Source organism: Ovis canadensis, chromosome 14 (assembly GCF_042477335.2).
Source record: "Ovis canadensis isolate MfBH-ARS-UI-01 breed Bighorn chromosome 14, ARS-UI_OviCan_v2, whole genome shotgun sequence".
NCBI lineage: Eukaryota > Metazoa > Chordata > Mammalia > Artiodactyla > Bovidae > Ovis > Ovis canadensis.
In genome coordinates, this window is record NC_091258.1 from 47638276 (window position 1) to 47664168 (window position 25893).

The 25893-nt window shown below is 44.0% G+C and overlaps 1 protein-coding gene across 2 annotated transcripts; it reads right to left on the bottom strand.

The window, feature by feature from the left end:
• Window positions 1-1895: 1895 nt before the first annotated feature.
• On the bottom strand, window positions 1896-25172 carry DYNC1LI2 (dynein cytoplasmic 1 light intermediate chain 2). 2 transcript variants are annotated; one of them, XM_069548940.1, is made up of 13 exons: window positions 24763-25172; window positions 24541-24614; window positions 22482-22598; window positions 18562-18792; window positions 13330-13499; window positions 12302-12395; window positions 11218-11353; window positions 8969-9080; window positions 8459-8518; window positions 7560-7601; window positions 7036-7153; window positions 6142-6258; window positions 1896-4850 (listed from the first exon to the last, which is right to left on the bottom strand). In XM_069548940.1, exons 1-13 carry the CDS (start codon window positions 24867-24869, stop codon window positions 4750-4752), a joined length of 1479 nt encoding a protein of 492 aa, XP_069405041.1. In that variant the 5' UTR covers window positions 24870-25172; the 3' UTR covers window positions 1896-4749. The 2 variants fall into 2 exon arrangements, with proteins under 2 accessions (XP_069405041.1, XP_069405042.1); XM_069548941.1 differs by lacking the exon at window positions 18562-18792 and having other exon boundaries at window positions 24763-24908.
• Between the last annotated feature and the right edge of the window lie 721 nt (window positions 25173-25893).

Genomic DNA, 25893 nt, shown 5'->3' on the forward strand with positions numbered 1-25893 from the left:
TACCATTTCACTCACTAGGAGAGCTATAGTCAAAGCAAACAAAAAACTCCCAGAAAACAAGTCTTGGCCAAGATATGGAGAAAGAATGTTATACACTGATAGCAGGAATATAAAGTGGTTCAGCTGCTATGGAAAAGTTTGGTGATTCTCTGCTAAAACAGAATTACCAATTTAGCCCTTCCACTTGTAAGTATCTGCCTAAAGAACATATGCTTACATAAAAACTCATATATGAATCTTCAAGTAGCCTTATTCATAATAACCGACAACTTGAAATAACCCGAATATGCATGAGCTTATGAATGGATAAAATATGGTCTTCCGTGCAATGGGACACCATTCAGTTATAAAAAGGAATGATACAATGTTACAACGTGGATGAATTTAGAAAACATGCTAGAATGAAAGAAACCAGATATAAAAAGGCCACATGTTGAATGAGCCCACCTATGCAAAATATCCAGGATAGGCAAATCTGTAGTCAGATCTGTGGTTGCTAGGAATGGGGAGAAGGAAATGGGACTAACAGGTATGGAGTCCCTTTTTGGGGTATTGTATATGTTCTGGAGTTTGATGATAGCAATAGGAGCACAATATAATGAATATACATACTAAAAACCCCTGAATATTCTAAAATGATGAATTGTATCGCAATAAAAGGGAAAAAAGGACACAGCTGGTTGAAGAAGCTCCCACTCATCAAATCTGGAGCAATCTGAGCATCAAAAAGAACGAGCTATTAGATTACAACAATTCGAATTAAAAAAAAAAATTTTCATAGTGAAAACAAGAAGGGTAGAGGGAAGAAAACTTTTTTATAGATGAATGCCAGCTGATACAGGCAGGGAGTGATGGGATAAGAAAATTACCATTTAAGAACTTCTACTGTGGTAACTGATTTAGGAAACGATCATCAGTGGATGCTACAAATGACGTGTAAAAGGTGGCTGAGAGCCAAGGTCTTCAAAGGTATCACCCCAGTTTGACAGATGTGGAGGACACACCTTCATCAAAGCGTCACCAACACAGCAGTAACCCGCTGTGCCATACTGGGGCACATACAACTTCACTCAGGTAGCGCTCTCACAAAAACTGTTTACCCTAAATGAAATCATGAGGAGACACTAAGACAAATCCAGACTGTGGGATACTCTCATAAGACAACTGGCCTGGACTCAGCTAATACATTTAGGGGTAAAATACCCTGGTGTTTCAAACTGATTTTAAATGGCTCGAGGGGAAAAGAAGTGAGACAGATATAAGGAAGGAAGGAGAGAGAAAGAGAGGGAAAGAGAAAAAAATATGGCAAAAAGTCAATTACTGGTGAATCTATGTAAAAGAACACAGGTATTCAATATATTCCTCTTTTAACTTCTCTGTTGAAAAATCTTTTCAAAATAAAAAATTGGGGAGAAAATTTCTGTAATCAATCAGCTTAAAAAGAACGGAAAATCCAACATGCTTAAAAGTGTAATAATCAGAAACACAATTCATCTCTAATATAGAGTATCTGATTTTCTTAAACATAATTTACTGTTGCCCATTTCAGTAAGTGAGAAACATTATGGTATAATTGCTCTGAAATTTCTCTATGAATCCTCAAGGTTTCTAAATAAGTTAAGCAAATATTTCTTAGCCCAATTCTGACAATCAAAAATTTACCTAAGAGGCAAGAAACTATGCTGGACAACTCACAACCTTTGTGCTTTACCCACAGCTTGGAATTCCACATACCTCAGAATATGGCTTTAAAATGTTCTTTAATAGAATATTTGATATTTTCAAGTGAGAGAGGTACACATCTTTAGCTACATGGTAGACACCCCATATATGACTAGTGGACAACTCAATGTATCTCCAGCGTGACGATTTATCATAAAGAAAGTCACCAAAAATTGTAAGCAGTCTGGATTCGTGTTTATTGAAGCCAGTAATTAGAGACATCTTCTTTTCAGCACTAGAAAGCAAGGTTCCACATGACTGCATACTGCATCCAGATAGTGTCACACCCCTGGACTAAGGCTAGTGGGGGAATATATCTGCAGTCCTAATTTTTAAGTTAAAAACACCAATAAACTTAGTATAGAGACAACAGTGAACTTTCACTTACAGCATCAACATTGTTAAGGTCATGATGTACAGAGCAGTCACTTTCAATTAACTAATAAAACACATCTTCAGTTTAAATACTGGTTTAAAAATGCCAATCAAAAAAAAAAAAGTGCAAACAAAATTAAATAATTCTAGCAGCATACCCGTTGCATTTTTAGGAAAGACCAATTCATGGCCTTTATCATGGCCATATCTTTAAGGTTGGGCTTGTTTCTTTGATTTTTTCCATTTTGAAGACAAACAGCAGATGTAGCCACTACAATGTATATAAATAGTCATAAAATTATCTTTAACAGTCTACCATACAAGTGTATTCTGCAAATAAAATGAATTTTACTTTAAAAAGTAAAGGCTGTTTATTGTTTGGCCTTTGGTTCCAATGCTTGAAAACCCCCAAAATAACAAAAAATATGCCCCCTCCTCCCACCCCCCCTAAAAAGAACCCTGCAGCTCCCCAAAGTTGGTAGACTTTGGCAACCACTGAGCACGTGACACTATACATCAGCTTCTTCTGATCCTAGGAGTAGCCACTTGTCCCGAGAAACTAAAAGTGATTGCCAAGAAATCCTCCTTCACAAGACAGGCGTCTTGGCATTTCTTCGGTTTTAGTACATTTTATATTGACACAAAAAGTGCGTATCAGTTTAAGTGATAAAAGTAAAGTCTTGCATTAAAATTTAAAATCACACTGTATCCCTCCTGGATGTGTGGCCTTTGAAAGAATTTTGTTTTATTTCTGAGGTCACTTATTTTGTGCCCTCAGCCCGCCCCTGCCAGATGCTAGAGAGGGATAAAGTGACCTCATCATTTGTGTGGCCGAAAGCTGTTTGGCCTCTATTGGTCATTATACCACAACTATCATTCCAAGTCAGTTTACTGTCATCACCTGGACAATCTGGTAACTGGAAGCCACAATACATTAAAAAAAAAAAAAAAAAACTGAATTAAAAAAGAGGGGAAGTGTATTTTCAACAATAAAACTGGCACAAGAAACATATTTTTATGTTTGTCAGAAAGGTAAGTAAATACTCAGCTTTCTCCTTAACAGTGTTCAGACCTTTACAAAAAAGCAATTCAAGACAGTCTTAGAGTCTTGTTATATAACACAGGATATTAAGTTACACCCAGTACAGTTAGTGGTCAGTCAAATCTGGTATGTAAAAGTAACGATATTAGGGAAGTTATGCTCAGAAACAGTACAACAAACATTCATATAAAAAAAGTAAACTCCACAGAAGTGAACTGTGGTTTTTCCCTTGGTTTGACAACAAAGGTTCTATACATTAAATTAATGGTAGTGTTTGCATTTCAACGTTTTTGTGTCATGTATAAAATTAAAAGTGCTGTTTTAAATCCACAGAAGTCACTTCCAGGATGATGGTGTGACACAACAACGTGCATGAATTTGCCCTAAATGGAAACACCTGAAACACTTATTTCCATAAGAAAAAAAATGCTAGTTTATGAAAGACATAAAACAAGAGAAATGCATCCTTTCCATCCTCAATACAAAACATTCAGACTAATTTATCTGATAGCACTGATCAGACCAGGGGGCTGGGACAAAACCCTTTTGCATCACTGGAACTCCATGAAGGTTTCCAATGACCTTAAGGCAGGGACAGTGTGAGCCAATTAATCAGAGTGCAATTACATTAAAACCTCCCTCATACTTTCTGTAGCACACTGCATTATGGTAATAAAATGAGAGGTTGGTCACCCATTCTCTACTAATAGGCCAGCCTGTGGTAGTAAAAAAATAAAATAAAATAAAAAATGACAAAGCAGAAGCTATTCAGAAAACACAATTCAAGGTAAACTAATGTTGTAACTGCTGACTTTAAACACACCCCACAGTGACTGACTGCCCCACGATGCACATGTGTGGAGCCCAACACTTCCCACAAGGACACAGCCTGGGCCACGCACATGAGCCCTGGGCAGCTGCCATCTTTCCCACCCCACATCAGCTCCACCCGACTCAGGCATCCCCACACCTAACACATCTTCCACAAGGAAAAGATGCATTCAGAACAAGTCCAATTCTTAATTTGCTTAGTGTTTAGTTTGGAAACACTTCTGATTTTTAAGTTTTAAAAATGACTTGACTTCTACTGAACACACAGTATTTACTAACATTGCTCATCTCCTCCTCCGCCTCCTGCAACATTCAGCTTCCCCAACACTTTTCTCATTCTTCCTTCCAGTCTTTCTCTTCCCTGGACTTTCTGCTACTTAATGTGCTTCCCATGAAGAAGTGAATCTGTTAACATGCAACTGGTTGGACTAGCCACCATCTGATCAATGACTTCCCAGTCTCACTGGCTCCACCCTAAAAGAAAGTGGGCCCTTTCTCTCCATCTATCCTCCCTTCCACAAGAGGCCCAGCTGCACTTGCTGCCCACAGGAGAGCCACACGCCTAAGAGTCCAAGGGTTATCCATCACAGAGGGGTCTGACACACAACCTTCCTAAAGGTGCATTTCACACTCGGACAGCCACTGAAGTTTTTTTTTAAGTTCATCTCCCCTGCCCCAAAAAACTGATAGCATGTGCCATATCAGAAAAATCCTGGTCTTAGAGAAGATCAATATACATAGTTATTTGGTCATTTTACATATGCACTTTTTAAGGAGGATCAGGCTTCATTTTCTGTTGAAGAGTTTGTTACCATGGAGTCTGGCTTTCGAGTCATTCTATCCAGTTCTTCCTGAACATTTGTCAACACAGTCTTTTGTCCTTAAAAAGAAAAAAAGCAGCACTGATGAGAGACCAGAAAAAAAATATATTTTTTTAAGGAACATTTAAAATATACAGATTTCTGTTATTATTTTTGGTGATAATTCCAGTAAGAATGTGAAAAGTCTTTTTTCATTGTATTGACTATATGGAGACAGACCGTATTTCAGCCCTTCTTTATTCCAAATGCCACAGTTCTGGGCTCCCAGACTACATTACTGCCCCCTGCCTGGGAATGCCTTTGTGCCAAACACAAAGGCCTTTCTGAAAACCCTCTGGGCCCTATGCACTCTCATCACCATCTTCCAGAGGTGGTATTTGAGTTTCTGGCATGCAGCAAACTACTCTCTGCGCCTCAGACAGATGTTTATGTTTTGTTTCTAATACAATGGACTCATATGGAATCCTGGAATCACCATATTTCAGTCAGAATATTAGACTAAGGCTGACAATTTCAACCTTGCACAAAGTTGGTGCACACATTATGGAACACGAACTGGGGCCTAAAAATGAACCCTATTTCCTCCCAGGGGATACCAGCTTATAGCCTGGGCCACCAGACCAGACTCCTGAGTCTCCAAGAACACAAGAGCCCCTGAAGGCCCAGGCTGACTTGAGGATACAGTGATTTTCCAAGGGCTTTGATCAGAAAATACCAATTAAGGAAAACACTGTGTTAATTAATATTCCTTATAGCCAATGGAAAATTAAAACCCTTCTGAAATGGCCTCAAGCTTCCTGAGAAAATGTATAATTTTTGAGGAAACTGGTTCTTTTGTTTCAGAGACCTCCAAGTAATAGACTTGGCCCACCTGCCCATTTGGAAGAACAGATGAGTGGGTGGTCACAGAGATGTGTATGTGTGACACAACAGGGAGCGTCATGGAGGAGAAATGCCTGCAGAGTTCACAGGCAGCTGATGACAAGACTGGGGGGCAGCAGAGTGAACAAAATCCTTATAAAGCAACATAAAAATTAAAAAGTAAATAAAATGTCAACAGTACACTCTAGACCATACTTCCAATGGACAGAGCTTCTACACCTGGGCCATATGTTTAGGATCTACCTCAGTTCCCCCAGAGAACCAAATATACATAAATCCCACCTCAAATGTGCCAAGCAACATGGATGGTAATATGGTAATTCTGTTGTAAAGTATACTGCTCAGTATAAACCAAACACCTGTTCAGAACATTGAGGGTCTGCAGGTCAGTGGAAGCAGATGCTCCTCTCTAGCACCTCACGCACCCCTCCATTCCAAGGGTCATAAATCTTTTGGGCCCTTCAGTACCTGACTTCTTGGATGTGCTCTGCACCCCACCAGCACCAGGACTTCCAGGAGAGCCTGTTTTTTTACTCAATAGACTATTGAAGAAGCTGGCCAACACCCCTTCACTTGCTGCATTATCTAAGGAAACATTAAGGAAAAAAGCATCACACAAACTGGATCACTCAATTAAAGAACAAACTATTTTTCAGCTTAGAATTACCCACTTGTGGTTATGATCTTTGATACTGAGCACATTCCTTCACTATGATGCCTTATATACTGCTACTGTTAAGGCTGATTACATGTTAGCATAATTAATTAAGTGAAACTTGTTTATATTCCTCACCTGAACCTGTACTCCAAATCATCTATCTCCCTGTCCATCAGGCAGAAGCTTTATAAGCCCATGACATTCCAAAGGTGCTGTGAAAAACTCTTATTCAGAATACAGGCATCAAACATGCAAGAACTAAATACAATTTGATTGTTTTACTAAAGCCAGTATCTTGGGGTATCATTAAGTCACTGGGATGAGGGCCAAACCAGTAAGGGATTAAGCTTGACAAAGGAAGTGACAATTCATAATTGGTAAAAATATATACCTATTAAGAAACAAAACCAAGGATTCAAAATATACATTTTAAAATGACTTATGCTGTACTCTTCCCTGAATACAGAGAGGCCTAACCAAGGCCTTTACAAAGCCAGGAGTGAGGGCCACCAACTCCAGCGAAGGAACAGGCCTTGGTCTTTGCCAACCCATGAGCTCCCTCTCTCTGAGACAGCAAGTGGAAAACAGCCCTTGTGAGGAAGAAAACAGCTCAGCTGCCTTAAGATTCCACCTACCAAACTCACTGACTCAGCCCCTAAAGCAGGAAAGAGGCCAAGGACCCTCCAAGGAGACAGGGTACATACTTTTGATATTCGGGTCCGGCTTCTTTACTGACGTGCCTGGGGAGGCACTGGGCACGCTGGCTGGCCCTCCCCGGCCCTGGGTTCTCGGAGAGCCAGAGGGTCCTCTTGCAGGGGATTCCTAAGTCCAAAACCAGGTCGAGTCACACACAGCCATCAAAATAACAGAAAATACATATTCCCAAAACAAAGACATTCCTCTGTGGGCTATTTTTCATAGTTTAGGGAGACAGGTGGCAGGAATGGGAGTTTGTACTCAGCTCAGTTTCTTTTTAGATCCCAATTTCTCCTGAGAGAAGAAATATCAAGATAACAAAGCTTGTTCACTCTAATGCCCAGAGCTCTGTATTCCTTCATCAGACATTTTCGATTTTCTACCATGTTTCTGGCCCTGGGCTTTCAGGCGGACAACATTCCCTCTGAAAACATAGAAGCCCACACAAATATAAGCTCTCACAAATAATGGTATAAAGCTTGGCCACCCATGACACTGGCCCTTGATCCTCAGCTTAATTTAAGGTACTTACGGAGGCTCTAGTGGGCGTGGCTGGCTGCTTGGCAAGGAGCGACTGCAAAGAGAGGGACACACCAGCCATTAACACACGCCTGCAGAGTGCACGGGTCTGGAGAAACACTTCTGAGTATTCCACTAGAGGGCACCGTTAACAACCAAGTCACAGGGTCTATACTATAAATGCAAACATTTTTAATTGAGCAATTTGATAGATGGTGGGAAAAAAATACTTCCAGGACCCAGTTTTTAAGCTAAAGAAGTGAAGAGGGCACAGAAGGGAGGAAAAGCTGCCAGAGGAACTATCAACTCCCTCTGCTGACCTGTCTGCACTAGGGGGTCTAACAACAGTCTCGGTGAGACAGACAGGTGGGGCGGGGTCTGCACTCTCAACTGTCAGCTCGGCTTTACTCCCTTCACCTACGAAGTGTGTGTACTGGCTCACCTCCTCCATGCACAGGGCTGTGTGGGGGCTACGCAACACACTGGAAGTGAGGTCAGGGCATTTGGTAAACTGTTAACATGGAAAACTCTATGTCAGAAAATGTACATTTACAGACAGAACAGGCATTGAAGGACTTCCCTGGTGGTCCAGAGGTTAAGACTCTGAGCTCCCAATGCAGGATGCACAGGTTCAAATCCTGGTGAGAGCGCTAAGATCCTGCATGCCACTCAGCATGGCCAAAAAAATACCCCAGAGAGGAACCGGCACTTAATAAGGCAGTAAGCCTATCGCTGTAGGAGAATCTGCAAGGCAGGTACCTTGTACTGATCCGACAAACGAGAGGGAATGACGAGAACTGGTAACAACCCCTCTGTCGTCGCAAGCTCTTTGTGGTACCCCTAACCTTGCCCCAGGGAGCTGGCCTTCCGCTCACGACAAAGCCTCTGCTCCGGCCTCACTGGTCTTCTTACCTGTTGCTTCATTAGAAACACCTGCTCATCCTCTGCTGCCAACTCTTTGTCATGGACCAGCTGTGAAGTGAAGCAACACACTCATTTGCAGTCACAGGCCAAGAACACCCCAACTACTTGTCAAAATTCACGCTGAAAGGAGAATCTTGGGTTCATGTCTCAACATGGGTTTGGGGAGTCTTTGTAGAGGTAGGTTTTTCTAGCCTAGCAAAGACCCTGTTTCAAGGCCAGCCTTGGCATGTGGGCATTTTAAGTCTGGCAGGTTCTAAACAATACCTCCCAGCTCAGGGTCTGCAGGTGATCTCAGGAGCAAAGGATATCTACGAACAGCAACCCAGAGGCAGTGGAGGCACTCTACCTCTCATGCTGCACCACCCAGAACAATTTACATAACACCAGATTTCATCTAAAGACTTTTTAAAGGGCCTTGGATTATTATCTATTTTTTACCCCCTAAGTGGTTCAATGTGTAAGAACACCTACAACTCTTAAAATGATTGATTCGGGTACCTTTCTCACAGGAGGTTTCACAATAAAGTCTTCATATGCATCTTCTGGCTTAACAGTTGTGAAATTTTCATGTAAAATAGCTATTTTCTTTTCATTGTCCCAGCCTGCAGGTCTAAAGGCAAAGAAACAGAGACTGATTTGCTTCTCCTTAGACTGCATTAGAGAACACGCCGCAAACTCCGGGTTAGAGAGGACCTCCGGCTGATACCCTTTTCCCCCAAGTTTTGATAAGTAGTTGCTGGGCTGGCTGGTAGCCTCTGGCAAACAAGCCAATATTCACTGCAGGTCCAGTTCCATACTGAGGTCACAGGGCCAAGGCCTGAGGAGCCAGCAGAAGATCTCTCTGACTGTACATGCTGACTGGCCCACAGGAAGTGTTCAGAGCTTTTCCAAAACTCCACCCAGAAGAACAAGGACACCATGGGGCCCTGTTCTGACAGAGGGGAGAATACAGAGCAACACAGAGCCCAGGATGAGACTGTTTCTCTTGGAATCTGGCATGGAGACCCACCCATGAGTCGTCTGAAACCTCTTCTGACAATGGTCTTCTTAAGGCTTAGCTAATTTTACTATGTGTGAATATGTACCCTGGAGCAACGGGTAGTGGTAGGACCTGCACTACCCTGGGCCTCAAACCAGAGGAACACAGGAGTTTTTGAGGATCCTAAATGGGTGCTGACCAGCTGGACATCGCAGGGCAGGATGGCACCCAGATTCCATTAAGTTAGGCTGCAGCCTAAGGTAAGGAGCAACTGTAAAATGTCCTACATGACATACTTGTGTCTAGGCTTCCCACTCTCCATTCAGCTCTAGCTCTACAGCTCTCTAACCAAGGAGGTGCTTAGTCAGGGTGCTGCCCACGAACGGCTTTGCTGACTTCACCAGCTCCTCAGCGAGCAACAACCAACAGGACCCAAGGTGCCAAAGACATTGCCACGACCCATGTCACCCTCAGAAGCTCTGAGCTTCTTCTCCACTCCAGACCAGCCCTGAACACGACCAGTCTCCCTGTGTCTCCTCCTCCTGAGATCTTAAGTGACTCGGGTACTGACTGACTCCAAAAGCACACCACTCACGGAGAGCTTGTGGCTTTGCTGCCGGTCTGCCTGCTCTGGACAACGGTTCTCTGAAATCAGTCCACGTCTCTAAGTCTGCTGTCTGGGAATCTCCCGAGTGAAGCTCTCCCTAAATGTCAAGGAGACAGCCTGTTCAGCCCCCGAGAGCTCTGGCTTCCTCCCCTCACTCTTCCCCACACCGTCCCTCCCGCCCTTCCATTCCTTCTGGCCTGCACACTCCACTCCCCTCCCAGCACCTCCTCCGCTCTCCCTGTGGCACTGCCTCTACTACGCCACCAGTGACCTACCCGCTCAGCTGTGTCTCTTACAGGCCACACACAGGGACCACAGCTTGTTCATTTCTGTGTCCTCAGCAAAGAACACAGTCACCTAGGAGGTGCTCAGTGTTTGCTCGATGAACTGCCATTCTTTTTTAAGTCAAGAGGACATCTAAGCCTAAAAACGCACAAGGCCTCTCAGAGACCACACCTTCAACATTTACTTATGCATCCGCCATGCTTCTCATTCTCCAGTGAGGGAATGACACAGGTTCCAAGTCTCTGCCCAGGACAGTCGGCCCCAGTGGCTCCCAGGTGTGAAATGCCAGAAACACAACAGGCATTCAGTACAGCCAAAGCCCAAGCTGATGAGATGCCAGGGAGGGCACAGGCAGTCATCCTGCCAACAGATATTAGTACACCAGACATTGCAACAGAAAACGTCCAGGATCCCCGAAGCGCCAGTACCCTGTGCTGCCACTCCTTTTCTCAGCCAGTATTTTTCCAGAGTTGACAGTAAGTGGCAAAAATGTTATGACAACTTGGTTTCAATGAAGTGAGGCAGCACACCTGACCTCACTCCACCCACTTCCTTCAGACAGGAGGCAGAACGGCAAGTAATCTGGAAAGCAGCAGAGAGGTAAAGTTGGGTGTTATCTATGCCCTCGGAGGTCCAACTCCAAGAACTTTGCCAAGCAAGCTGGCTGTATGAGAGAAACAGAGGCACCTCACTTGGAAGGATAAAATGTAAAAAGCAAATGTACCATAAAGAGAAGCATTCAAAAGCATCACTCTCTGCCCTCCTCTGATGTCTATGTCAGAAGCTTCTTCTGTCTGTTTTTCACTGTAATAAAACTCTGCTACACACACACACACACACACACACACACACAAGCATCACCTATAAAGAACTCACATAAAAACTGCTTCCTTTTCCACAACTAAGGCTGGTGTGGTAAAGTGGAAACCGTATGTTTTATGAACAATGTACTTATACAACAAGTCGAGGTTTTTCTCTTCTTTAACTGATGTGTATATCAAAGCTGCTCCATCTGATAAATCTGCTTAAGGAAAACCAATTCACTGCAGAAGGGGACAAAAACACACAAGCATAACCCTCAAAGTATTAGTCACAGGTTGCTCCATTTATGATCAATACACAATGAAGAGAAAGTGTTAAGAATAGCAGCAGAGGAAGCAAGTCAAAAGCATAGAGCATGTTGATGATAATGGGCCACATGGGCCTTTTTTTTAAAAAACATGTAAACTGCCATCTTCTAACCTATTAGGCTGTGTCCCAAGCAGTCAAGTTACTGGTTTTAAGGCTATAGCCCGGGAAAACCCTCAGCCTCGCCAAGGCACACAGGTTCTTTCCCAGACAGATGCCCACATGTGACCAAGTGTGCCATTAAGCATGAGAGAGACGGCCACCACCATGTTACTGGCTCTCACCACTGAGCTGGACAAGCTGAAGAGCCCGAAGGAAGCACTGGAACCCACCTTTACCCTCCCCAGCCCAGGACGTGGGGTTACTGGATTTTCACAGAAATAAGACTCAAAAGACTGCTGACAAACCATCTCTCTCACTGACAGGACAAAACATAAACATACAGGAAACCCTGAAGCATCTAAAACACTGTCATTTGGGTAATTAACCTTTTCTAAAAACAAAAAAAAAGTGAAGTTTAGAAAGACTTCCAAGATACAGTAAAGATAATTTAAAATTATCACATATCAGCTTTCTTAATATGAAACCCTATCATATGTACACCATTAAAAATAGAAAGCAATAAAAAACAGGCAGAAATTATTAAGTCTCAAATACCAACACTGTAAAATTTTAAAAAGTAAAGACATGTATAGTTTCACCCTGGCATGAGACTGTTCTGGGTTCAGGAAGCACTTCATCTCTTTGAAGATGCCCCATCTGGAGCAAGCCCGGATCAACACACAGAGGGAAGCCTGTGCCCCTGGGCCCCAGCTCAGCGCCCCAAGGATACACTGAAGGCAGAATCTCCGTAGGTGTGACTGGATGAAGTCAAAGTGCTCGTCCCTGTAATCGTGCTCCTTCTCCAGGACACTCACCGCATCACACTGCAGGGAAGACAGAAAGAGAAGGGAGTCACCTTTCTGCCTCTCTGCCTGCTGAGGTTGGGACCGCTGGCTGCTTCAGAAATAAAACTATCACAGCTTCATAGAAGGAAGCCACAGTCTAGAGTCCAAGCGTTAATTAACTAAACAGACAAGAGTGAAAAGCAACTGGAGATTTTTCCCTTCATCCTGGGCCTCAGCTTCCACATCTGTAAAGTGGGATAAAATAGCCCTGATCATCTCACAGTTGTTCTAGGAATCAAACAAGGTCACATCAGGGAACAAGGCCCCTGGACATGACTGTGCACCGCACACTCCACAGGGCTCCATTCTCATAGAGTATAATGTGAACAGCTCATGCTATACTTGGGCAACCTACCAGCTCTGACTAAGATCACAGAACTTCTGAAACCCAAAGTGTTTTTACAGCTATTTCCTTTTCATTTCTAAGAGACACAACTTTATGTCTCTATGACTACCCTTAATTTCTATTCCCACCTCATTATTTTACAAACCCTGAATCCACTTTCTTCTTTTTCCAGGGTTGCTATGTTCCTTTCTGAAAACAAGTCCAACAGACTTTAGAGACCAAAGGCCAAAAGAATTCTGCTCTTCTGTGTTCTTTTTTCACTACTAGTTTGAGCTAAATGAACTGGTTTACACAGCCTCAGGAAAACTACTTCCAGTTCCAAGTCTGCATCCCTCAACAAAGCTGACCGTGCTCCACGAGGAGATTAACTCAAGCTATAAGTAAATGTCACATTTCTGGCAGCAAGGTAAAATGACGATATTTTCTATACTGATATAGTCAGTGTACCTTAATGAACGTGAATTAGCCCAACATCCCCTTAAGAAGACACCTAATTGCAGCTTCTCAAAGTTTCTTACAGATGGTAAGTGTTCACTGCCCAAACCCAGCTAGCCGTATGAGTCCCACCTTTGTGCACACCACCAGCACTGGGATCCCAAGGTTATGAGTCAGCACGTTGTCACCGAGAGGCAGGGCAACATTTTCTTCATCAGGACCTGAGGTCAGAGGCCCTCTTCTTTGTGGGGAACCTTGACAACCTTCCTCAGGCTCGACATAGTCTTGAAAATCTTTCACAACTACAGGTAAAGAAGGAAAAGAAAACTACACATGCATTCACACAATAAAAAATGCACAAGCCAGCTGTAGAAGACTGAAAGAGGGAGTAATAAGCACAAAACATTAAGAGTTGTGACAAACTTCCTAATTGCATCCGACTTAACTGCAGTACTAGGGACTTAGGGGTACTGATGCAAAAATCTCAGTTCTGACATATTCAGTCTGAGCAGTATAACCGCAGAGTGGCAAAGATAGTGCCCTGGTCATCTTCAACTGTATCCAGCTCTTAACAATTAAACAGGTTTTTAAAAATCTTCTAAGGCTTCAACAGTTCCTACTATGAAAACAAAAAGCAAACACTTTTTTTTTTGGTCCACATAGGGAGGCTTGCAGGATCATAGTTCCCCAATCAGAGATTGAACCCAGGTCACAGCAGTGAAAGCACTGAGTCCCAGCCACGAGACCACCAGGGAACTCCCAATGATTTTTTTATGTTTTACACTTTCAAAATATTAGGATAGTTGAACTGTGTTAATTCAACAGAGGCAACCACTAGAAATAGGTTATAACTTATAAAACTCCCCAGCTTTCTCATTAGAAATAGTTAAAACCACCTGATATACACAAAAACATGCTGTTTCCACACAGAGGAGGTGTGTCTGTGGTAAAGAGTGGGGCTGCACTTGCCCAGCACCACCTGCATCTCCTCATCGTCCTCACTCTTGTGGACTTTCACCTTTAAGAGATCCTGAGGTATGTGCGTCATGGACCTGTCCCTGCCTGACGCAAGGAGGGGTCAGTGTTACCACATTCACTTCCTGGAACACACTGTCACTACTTTGGCCAAGGGTGCAACCCCACAGGAGGGCCTTCAAGCTGAGAGTAGTCTATGGTCTTGGTTCAGGCAAAGCCTACAGACCTGCACCTTTTTTTTGGTGCTTCAAAGTCACATGTCAGGCCAGAGAACAAGGACATGGTGATTAAAGCTACTTCAAGCCAGAGGAACAAATGGGCAGCTCTACTCTTCTACAAATAACACGAGTAAAGGACCTAAAGGACCTTTGCTCGCATCCACAACATGCTCACTGAGAAAACACACAGGACTAGATGAACGCAAACCTGGAGAAAGGCACATGTTCTCTTCTTCACTCACAGAACAGGTTTCAAATATTTTCAAATGATGAGTTCTAATTTACTAAGAGTTTAGGTTATCATTACCCAAGCTTCTGGAATTATCTGGGAATACATGTCTTTCACATAAACTGAAAACCACTGATTAACCCCAAAAGTGTAGATGTAATGTTTCATCTCTATAACTTCTCTTTAATTAAGCTCATTCATACAAAGTCATTGCGAATATAAACAACTGACTGAAGAGATCTTCACTGCATTGCATTTTGGACAAAAACAGAGAAGGGTTTTTTGATAACTGCTGAAGGATCTTGAAGGAATCAAAAGTTCCCACTTATTTTTTAAAAATCTGCTTTATTTTAGCTTTATGGAGCCAAGACTGACACACAACAAACTGCACATTTAAAGTGTAAATTTGATTTTTGTGGAGGGAAGGGGGACCTGACTTGTGTCTTGCGGGAACTCAGTTCCCTGACCAGGGATTGAATCTGGGCCACAGCAGTGAGATTTAGTTTGCGTTTTCTCGAATTACACATAAATGTAACTGAGAATATGTTCTCTTTTTAGTCTTCCTACATTTTCTCTTTAAAAGCATTTTAACAGATCTTCAGGTCAATGAAAAATACAATGGCTTAACTGGATAGTATCTGTAACTCCCCAAGGTCACATCCAGCAGTCAAACAGGCCGCAAGACAGTGAGCATAGCAGAGCCTGGAACAGGTTACAGATGAGCCAGCTGACTGCGGGAAGGCAGGCGGGGTGGGCAACTCCAGCAGTCTGCTCCTTGAACCTCCACTCCCAGCATGCTGCATAAACTGTGTCGTGTTCTACACATGCCATGACATGAACACGGCTGGGAAACCCTGGGCTAGGCTCCTTATTCTCTGAAGGACTGGCCTAACTAATGCTATCCAAAAACAGGAAATGCACACGTTTTTAATAATCCAGCATTAAAAAAATAAGTTGGAAGGCAGAGCAGATATTCCTAACAGAGGGGATGAAAAGGAATGATAAAAATAAAGTGAGGACTGTGTAATCTGAATAATAATATGTGCATTTCACTTAGGGCACACAAATTTGTTGTTGTTGTTTAGCCACTAGGTGGTGGCTGACTCCTTGCGACACCATGGACTGTAGCCCGCCAGGCTCCTCGGTCCGGGGATCTTCCTGACCCAGGGATCGAACCTGCATCTCCTGCATTGGCATGCAGATTCTTTACCACCGAGCCACCAGGGAAGCCCAAGTGCACACATACTATAGTATTAACAGTTTCTCTCCGGCAGGTGGCATGGCCAGGAGTTCACAGCAGGAGCCACCCACCAACCTGGGGCGTCAGATGGAGTTGGTACAGGAAGGAGCAGCGCTCTACCCTACTACTGCCACCTCCTTCTGTTCTTTTCCCTCCTACCTCACTTATCATCTGTTGGTTCCACAGTTCTGAGTAGACTCAAGAGACAGTATCTAACTGTTTTCCTCTACCTGATAAGCAAGGAAAGCCCCCAACACAAAGCTGGAAAGAGAAGACCAACCTACACACAAGCACCACCACCTTCTGGCAGCTTCAGGGACTGCTCTGTCCTCCCCCATCAATCCTGCTGCCAAACAGCTGCCATGGATTCAGGACCAAGAGCGGCTGGCCAGGGAGCAGTGTTCCAAACTCAGCTGACTGGAGACTGAAAGCAGGATGGGTGACAGCCTTTTGCTTACTCAATACAATACCTAGAGCGCAATTAATCTGGAAAGCGGGAGTCCTTCAAGCGAGAAGATGGCCAACCGCTTTATTAAAATGTAACCTGAAACCAGCACTAACTAAGGCACTCCTTCAAAGGGTAACAAAAAGACGTGAATACCATTCCAAACATCTCAGAGGAAGGGCAGTGAAAACGTGAGGCCCTCAGAAGGTTAACCAGAGTCATGAGGCATGGATGTGGTTTCAACAATCTCCAGCTGCCCTCCAGTGTCCCCTCCTCTTCTCCCTTACAACCAAACAGAACCGTGACGCTTAAAACACACGGCCACACCGATTACATTTCCTAAGGAAATGTCTTCTTAGGAAGACATTCAGTCCTTTGCTTTTCCTCCATCCGGCTGCCTGCAACACAGATGTGAAGGCTGGAGCTCTAGGTGCCAAGAGGAAGTGAACCACACCCTAGAGATGACCAAGCAGTAAGCAAAAAGGAGCCTGGGTCCTTGATTTGTCTTCCTCGAGCCGCTTTCCAGGCCTGAACTAACTAACCACCGCTGGATCTCACTTGCAAAAGCGAGAAATAAAGCCCAGTCTTGTTTAGGCCACTGTTATTTTGGGGCTTGTGTCATATGCAGCTCAGTCTAATCCTAAGTGACACAGACATCAATGACTAAGACCACAAAATAAATTCAGTGTGTCATGGGAACACAACCCCCAGGATTGGGTACCCTGTCTGCTGTATGTACCCCAAACACCTAGAACAGACGTGGCCCCAGGCAGACACTTGCCTTCTTTAGGAAGCAAAAATATCCTTGGTCCAATCTCTTCCTTTTTTTTTTTTTTTTCTGTTTTAACAAACCTTTACAAAGTTTGTAATTCTAAGAAAACAGGTTCAGAAACTGAAATCTCCCGTGCCACTAATTTGGGTACGATGGTAAATGTGCAGCGAAAGGAAAACAGCTCTTCAGCCTCAGAACTCTTCTCAGACGTTGTCTTCAGGGTCTCTATTTTAGGGGAAAGGTCGGCTTTATCTAAAAAAGTCAGTGTTTGAGGACAGATGCGCTGAGCTGCATGACAATCACTGCAGCACACAGGCGGGTGTCCCAGGAAACATATGCACACGGCAAACTAAAGAATCACCAGTTAAATCTGTTTTAGCTAACTTGAGCCAGGGGCAAGCTGAAGTTATGACAGGAAGACACCCAGCAAGAAATCTGATTTGAAAAGCACATCGAGATTCCCGATGTGTCTCTGCCAGTAAGTATGAAGGTCCCGTGTGCCATGCCCCAGCAGCCCTCATTAATTCACTAAAGGGAATGATGTCATCCTGTGGAAATAAGCCAGGCGGAGCCAAGACTGCCCTGGCCAAGAGAGCGCTGCTGCTGCTGCCACAGCTCCAGCCCCTGCCCCGGCCCCTCCCATTTCCCTGGCAAGTGGACAGAAGCTGATGTAACTGCACAGAAGCAAAGAAAAGGAAAAACAAGCTTCTGAATCACAAAAAGGAAAAATAAAACAAAAACGAACTTCCTTTAGTTTGTTCTCAAAAGGCCTTGGATGTCCTGAGTCTTAAAATATCCTTTCATTTTAATGACCAAAAAAAAAAGGAAAAAGAACTTCCTATTCCTTACTAAAATTGTATTTGCTGGATGGCAAAATGAACTAAGGTAAGAGCTGAAAGATTTATCTTTTGTGAGGCTTCCTTTAAACCTGCATACGAAAGGGTCCATAGGACCTCAATGATATCCAGGGCAATGGACTTGCTACATAAATCATAATAAATCTCCACACCCACAGATGCAAACTCAGCAGACAAGGGGTAAACAGAAGAGGAAAAAGACTTATAGAACCGATCACATTTTAGGGGATGAGGCAAGAACACTTATTATAAAAGAAAACCAATGACAATAAGGAATACTGATTCATGTATTTTCTTCAACTGTGACAGATGAGACAAAGACTGCTTTGAAGACTTTTTTTTTAGCCATGCCATGAGGCTTGTGGGATCTTACTTCCCCAACCAGGGATGGAACCTGTATCCCCTACAGGGGAAGCACGGAGTCCCAGCTACTGGACAGAAAAGGAATTCCGGCTTTGAAGACTTTCTGACTACTGAATCGACAAAAGCAACTCTGAAATAAATGGTGCAAACAAAACACTCTATAAGCGGAGCTTTGCAGCCTCTTGATCCTGTGAAAAGGAAGGTGGTTGGAATCGTCCAAAGAGACCAGGGAATTTTCCAATTAAGAAAACCCTACATTACTTACACTTTCGTTCCAGCTCCCTCATTTCTTCTGGTGGAATTTTCATTTTATCAATGTGCTCACGTAAAACACTAGCCCATTTCTGTAGTGATTCCATCACAGTCCAAGGCCTAGACATATCTGCAACAAAGATGACTAGGGTCTCTGGCAAGGATTCAGCAGAAACTGCAAATTTCAGCAGACCTTTGTGGTATAGATCTCCATCCAGAATCCACACATTGCAGCGTGTGTGATCTAAGAAAAGAAGCAAAGTGAAGTTACTGATGATGACTATCAGCACAGCTGAAAAGGAGAGTCACAGCAGGAATACATTTGAAGATGACAGCCACAGAATTCCACACAGAACACAAAAAAATCCTAACCAGAAAACACAACAACTCTTCATCAAGGTGCCCTGTGAACTGTCCAAACCATAAAATTTCTTTTAACAACCATAATATACTGTGCCCACATCTAATAGGACTGCTGCAATGTCTGAGGAGTAAAGGATAAAGGACATTTGAGCTTTCAGTAAGAATCAGAAAACATGAATAAAAGCTACAAAAGTTCCCTGGACAACTGTGCCATAGTCTAAATAATCCATTCTAAGATATCAGCAATCTGTGAGGCGGCAAGCTGCAGCCAAGAGCCTGTGGTTAAACAAGCTCTTCTTCTGTCAGTCACACTGAACAGTGAGCTCACATACCACAAAGGGTGCCAAAGAAACAGGACCTTTGTATTTAAATGCTGAGATAAACTCATTACTTACATAACTAAGATATGGATTATGGGATGCCTGATGATATTAAGGAACTACACTTATTTTTGGTACAATTACATTTTCAAAAATCCTATTTTCTTTTAGATATACATATGGAAGTAGTCACAGATAAAAAGAAATAACATCTGAAGTTGCTTGAAAATAACCCAACTTGGAGTATATAGCTGACATAGCACTGACCAAGGATTGGTAACCTGAAGGCAGGGGTAGATATACTGGGGCTCATCAAACTAGTCTGTGTTTTAGGTAGTTTGGTTTTCCCCAGTAAAGTTAAAAACGCATATGCACAAATGTGCAAGTGCTGACCTTTAATGAAGCACATGATTCTAAAATCATACCTAGATAATAAAACTGTAGAATTCTCCAAATTAATAACATACATAAAATTTTTAAATATCTTTTTTAAGAAAATTTTTTTAAAATATAAGCACCTCAAAGGAGCCATCCTACTATCAAAAATATAATTTTATTAACTTCTTCCCCAATAAATTCCAACTTACACTTTAAAAAACCTGTCTTCAAATTCGGGAAAAGTCTAAAGGAGATTCTAGGTGTCCTACTGACCGCCCAGAACCTCGTTGGAAACCATTTTGACTAAGCAATGTGTGTGCTACCAGGAAGGATCCTAAGTCAAAGTGACTGGCCAGAGACAACCCGGAAACGAATCCTATCACCATAAAATCCGAGAATTCAAGCCATGAAATCCGAGAAATGTCAGTGCATTTCTCCTGGGTTCCCTTACCCTCCTGTGCTCTGCCTGGGTACCCCTTCCCAATGAAGTCTCTGGCTTTAAAAAAAAAAAAACAAAACTATCTTCAGTTAGCTAACTTTTTCTGGTATAATCAATTAATTTACAGGTTTTAAAAAATTTTATATTCATGACTTTATTTCAACAGTACAATAAAGGTATCTACATCTATGCTTTCAAAACTCTTAACACATTTCAGATAGCAGTTTTGATTTGGATTCTATGAATGCCTTCAAAAATACTGCTTGTACCGGAAGTCTGCAGATTTTAATGCCTGCTCCTCACAAGACATAGCTCCTTTCTTCCCACTGCCCACTACGTATAACTCACCCGTGTGCATGGAGATCACACACACCACAAGTGGTATTAAATGGATACCCCAAACTCTGAAGGCAGAGGTCCTTTGACATGTCAAGTTCTACCACAAATGAAGGACAAACCAGAACCTATATTCTCTACCTAGGTGACTGCCTGCAAAATGTATATTTATAACCCAGTCATAACACACAATTAAAAAAAGGGAGGCTGAAAAGTGTATAATTAACCACAGGTAAGGACAACGCTATCATCAAAGAGGAACTTGCAAGTAGGAGGCCTAAAAAAAAATCCCATAAACGCAGAGGTCAAGAAGTTTTTAAGGCAACCTTAAGGAACCTGAAATAAAAATTAACATGTACTTCAACTCAAAAGCAAGTGAACATGGTTACTTTGAGGCTGGGATGAGATATGTTTATGCCCTTTGAAATAAGCATCTGTAGAAATGTACAGAGTATATACACGTTTCATATACTTTCAAAAAGTTACTAGATCCCTTTGCTGTTCCCCTGAAACTACCACAACATTGTTAATCAGTTATATCCCAATACAAAATTAAAGTTTTTTTTGGGGAAAAAAATGGGTACTAGACTTACCACTGTGTTTCAAGCACTCAGTGACACATATCACATGCCACCTCTCATTTTGTCAACTTACAAACTAGTTTCATTGTCCAATATCACTAATGAGGAAACCGAGGAACAGAGGGAAGTCAGTTTCAACTAGTGACTACAGGAGTGGGATTCTAAACCAGTTCTGCCTGGCTACAATGCCCAGGTTATTTCCACAATAATCATCAAGGACAGGAAGCAAAAGACTCAGACATGTAAGGCCCTCTAATCTAGCTCAGGGACCCGTGAGTCCCAACCCTACTACCTACACAAACTCCAGTGAGCCTAGGTGGGCCCTGGAAAGCCTCTGCTCACCTCAGACAAGGGGAGTCCTCAGCGCCTTCTACCTCTCTTTCACACTGAACACAGGGAATGTTCAGCAAGGAAAAGGAAGCCAAGGAAGGAGGAGCAGGAAAAAAGTCCCTGGGGTTCTAAGATGACCATAACATTAAGATTAAAGGGTTTTTGCCCCTCTGTTTAAATGATTCTTGGAGCTCGAAGAATTAAGGTAGAAGGAACCACCTGAGATCAGCTTCTTCATTTCAGCAATAAAGAAATGAGGGACTAGAGGTGGTGGAATTTGTCCCCTTGTAAAATCACTGTTACATGGTGATTCTTACTGTTTCAATGGGTAAAGGCAATTTTAAAGAAAGTAACTTAAAGAGGATATTTCATTCTTAGGCTACACAGATAACTTTTCTACAAATTAAAAGACCTAGGCACTAATAATTATTTTAGAGTCATTCAAGAGCTAACATAAAATCTGAAAGTTTAGAAAGGAGGCAATACTGACTAGTGGTAACCAAAAACCATTATTCCAACTGGACTCATAAGAAAAAACTTTTAAATGATATCTAATCCTTATAAAAAAGCTTACCATGCACTTTTAATCATCCCAAATACCCAGAAGGTAGAAAACAATTACTATCCACATTCTACAAATGTGAATTAAAAGAGAACATTATTGCCTCTGAGTCTCTATTCTCTCCACTTGGGGAAAACAAACAAAAAACACTAAACAAACATCCCCCAGGAAATCAGCAATTCTATACTGTCACCAAAAAAACTCCAAAATTCTCTTGTGAATATCTGTTAAGCTGTTACATTTTGAACTACACCAATTTCAGATTTTCCACTAGAACCAGCCAGAGTAACAACGGTGCCCAGATCAGCCAGCCGAGCATTTCTCTCATAGAAAAGTTCAAGGCACTTAAAAATTTCTTAGTTTCTTATGTTTATGTGCATCTGAAACTTTACCCTCAGTATCTCCTTTTAAGTGGGGCCACCCAGCTAATAGGCCCATTCCCCATTTTGCTACCATCCTCTATATAAAGAGAAGTAGGTAAAGTCCTACAAAGACACACACTTCATCTATTCCCCTGTGACTAATTCTCTTAGGACTAAACAGAAAATTGAGAATGCCTGGCTATTTTACAGGAATGGTAACCAAGGACTCAGACACCTGCATGGGTATCAGTGCTTCACTCACCATCTCGGTCCTCATCGTGGACGCTGAGGTAGAGATACTCTAGGCCTCTTCCTTTTTTGCCATGCTCAGCTCCTTGAAGTTTAGTCATGAGGGTTGTTTTACCAGAACCATCTTCACCTACAAGTGATGCACGTAAGAAGACAAAGTGTACTGTTCATTCTAGGCAAGGATGGGGAGTCTGCACAGTCACACAAGGAACTTTCATACGGAGCTTGCTACAGAGGTCTCATCTGCATTCATAAACAAAGCAGGACCTGCAGCAAGAGTAGTCAGGGTGGGGGGGAGTGAGAAAGGTGGCAATTTCCAAGATCTCAAACGACAATCTACTGCAGCCATCCTTACCTCCCAATGAAAGGAAGAAGGCAGGTCCACAGACCCTATCTACAATTTATAAGACACACATATGGAAAAGTGAAAGTAAAAGGTGGGGCTAGTGTCTCACAAAATAAACTTCTACCCCAAGAAAAGCAAATCTTCCAAATATAATCAACCTTAATGAAAAAAACTCTAACCCTGCCTCATAACCATGAATGATGGGGCTGCTTTTCACTTTCAGTTTTCGTACATTTCTTTCATAAGCACCCTAAAGGCTAGGAAACCAATGAAAATAATCACAGACCTAAGCAAAACTCTTAAAGAGCAACCTTAGTAACTACCAAGCCTCTCCTCGTCCCCCTCCACCCAATGAACAACTCCCCTCCCCCAGCCTCAAAAGAAACCTTAAACATCAGAAGGAGCCACCACCAAGAAACACTGCTGGCACTCCTTGGATTTAATAATACAGAATTATGGACCAAGAAAACTGAAAGGCAATCCACAGATCCAAGTTCTCCTCTCCGCCCCCAATGCCACTCTCACTCAGGCCCTCCGCATCCCATCAGGACGTGCTGAGCACTCGGCCTGACTTCAGACCACCTGCCACTCTATGCCAGAGTCCCCTTTCTAAACAGAGATCTGGTGCCCTGGATCCCCCAATTTGTGAAGACCTCCAAGCGTTTTCCATTACCTGCTACAGTGGTCATCAACTAAAGACCATCCATTCCCCTCAAAAACAGTGGGAAAACCACCCTCCAAGTGATTCCCATAAGAATCAGACCGTATAGGTGAAATAAAAAGCCCCTAAGAATCAAGTGGCTTCAGAAAAAAGCAGTGACTCTTCAGCCTTCCATAGTGTACCTCCACCTTATCTCATCAGTCACTTTCCACAAGGAGGCTATGCTAGCTTCCAACCTCCTCCATCCTCCTCACCTGTGTTCCTGAGAACACAACCCTCTGCGGCCCTGCATGTTGACACTTATCCTTCAAAACACCTAACTCCAAACAGCAGCAAGCCATGGCTGATGCTCCAGAATCATCCGCCTATGCCCAGGACATCTATCCCCGTCTCACTAGACTGAGATTCTTGTGTAGTGTCTGCAGGATGTCTGTACAATCCCCAGATCCAACCTGGGCAGTACAGGACTCACTCAACAAATGGGTATTGGCTGTACGAATGAAACCAGACAAAGCCTCTCACTAGACATAGATGCTGAGGGACGTAAGCCAGGTAACCCAGCAGAGAAGCCTGAAACAATGCAGGAAAAGTCCCTGGTGGGGACTCCAAAGCCTGCTGCCCTTTGCGGCGTTCTTCTCACCTTACACTGCTTCATCAAGATCCAGAAATGGCTCCTGTGGCATCTCCTCCCAATCCGACGACCCCCAGCTCACCTCGTTCCCCCCGCCTCCTCCGCTAACCTCCTCATCCAGTCCCTCCCCTCTTTATGCCCAGTTTGGTGAACTTCGAGGCTATGAGCACAGGAACTCAGGGACATTTAAAGCAAAGCTAATACTGCGGCCAAGCGACTAAGGAATGTGCCGAGAGCACTTGCCAGCATCCCTAGGCTCTCGAAAAGGGGCAGTGTCCCGACCTCGGCCGTGGTGACTCGGCCACACTAGGGCTATCCAGCCAGGGTCTCCAGAGCAGGCAGGCGACAGAGGAATGGAAGGCAAGGACCAGGGAGAGGGCGCCCCGCCTAGCCCACCCCAGCTCCCCGGACAACGCCCCGCCGGCGGCGCTCACCGAAGACCAGAATGTTCTTGCCGGACGGTAGCTTGGATCTGGCGCGGGTGGACACCTCGCTCAAGATCGAGGACCTGTGGGAAAACGGCAGAGCTGTCGGCCCCGGGGCCAGCCTGAATCTGACCGGTCCGCGACTGCCCGTCAGTCCGTCCGAAGGTCCGCCCCACCCGGTCGCACCCTCCCCGGACCGGCTGCCCTAGCCCGGCCGCCCCGCAGTCTCACCATAGACTCTGGCCCTCCTCCTCCTCACTGGTCAGGTCGCCGGCGGCCGCCACCGCGGGCCCGTTGGGACCCAGCAGCAGCTTCTTCTCCACCCCCACCGGCGCCATCTTGCCAACTGCAGCCACAAAGAGGGCCCTCCCCCGGGCCCGCCGAGGACCCGCGAGGACCCCGCCGGGCCTCCCGCGCCCGCCGCAACCCGCGCCGCCCGCCCCGCACGGTCCGCGCCGCTCGCCGCGCTCCGCCGGGCTTGCGAAGTCCGCGGGATCCTGCAGGGTCGTGAGGCCACCGCGGTGGTAGGAGGTGGGCGGTGGTCGGAGGTGAGCGGTGGTCAGGCAGCCGCCTGGGCAGCCCTGCTTCGGGAGGCGGCGGTGCTAGCGGGAGCCGCCCGGGCGGAGGTCGCGCTGGCGGCCTCTGCCGTCCGAAGAGCGCAACAGCACCCCTGTTCCAGGTCTTCCGTCCAGTGGCCGCTCCGGCTGCGCTGTCCGGGGGCTGAGGCACCGGACGGAGGCGCTGAAGCGAAAAGCTTAGGCTTTGGAATGAGAACAATACAGGATAGCGCCGTTTATCGAGCGCTTAGCGTGTGCCAGAGTCCCACGTTATCTCACTAAATCTCGTCTAACTTTCTAAGGGTGAAGAAACCTGAAACTCAGAAATCTTGAGGAACCTGACCAAGGACTCAAATGCTTCTGACAGCATCCTGGTACTTCAGTCTTACTCACTAGTTTTAACCTATTATATATACCATGAACTTTGCCTAATCCTAATCGAGCCACGAGTTGAAAGATCGGCCTTAAACGAGACTCCCCAAATACAAATATCCTGCTTTTCACTTCGTCCTTCCTTGACCCTATTAAGACCACAAGGCTGTGATTTTTATGGCAGTTAATACTACACTTTTTACGTTAACAGGGCTTTTTTTTTTTTTTTTTTTTTGGGAGCCAGGGTTTGACACCAAAAATAGTAGGCTTTAATTTCCTTTCTTCAGGAAAAGAAAGAAAAAGGAATAGATGTGAAAGGAGAAGGGGCAGGGGAGGAAAGGGGAAGGAAGAGGGTAATGGGACGAAAAGGAGAAAAAATACATTTCACCTGTCCAGTTTCACTTTAGGTGACTGCTACCCGAGGGCTCTGTGG

Bases quoted from the DNA above. Each gene is read 5' to 3' on its own strand.
- DYNC1LI2 (XM_069548940.1), bottom strand. From the start codon at position 24,869: ATGGCGCCGGTGGGGGTGGAGAAGAAGCTGCTGCTGGGTCCCAACGGG. The intron at 12,396-13,329 runs GTGGGACTCATA...TCTTCCCTGCAG, and splicing joins TGCTGGTGGTGTGCACAAAG to TGTGATGCGGTGAGTGTCCT. The intron at 11,354-12,301 runs GTATCCTTGGGG...CAGATTTATCAG, and splicing joins ACGGAGATTCTGCCTTCAGT to ATGGAGCAGCTTTGATATAC.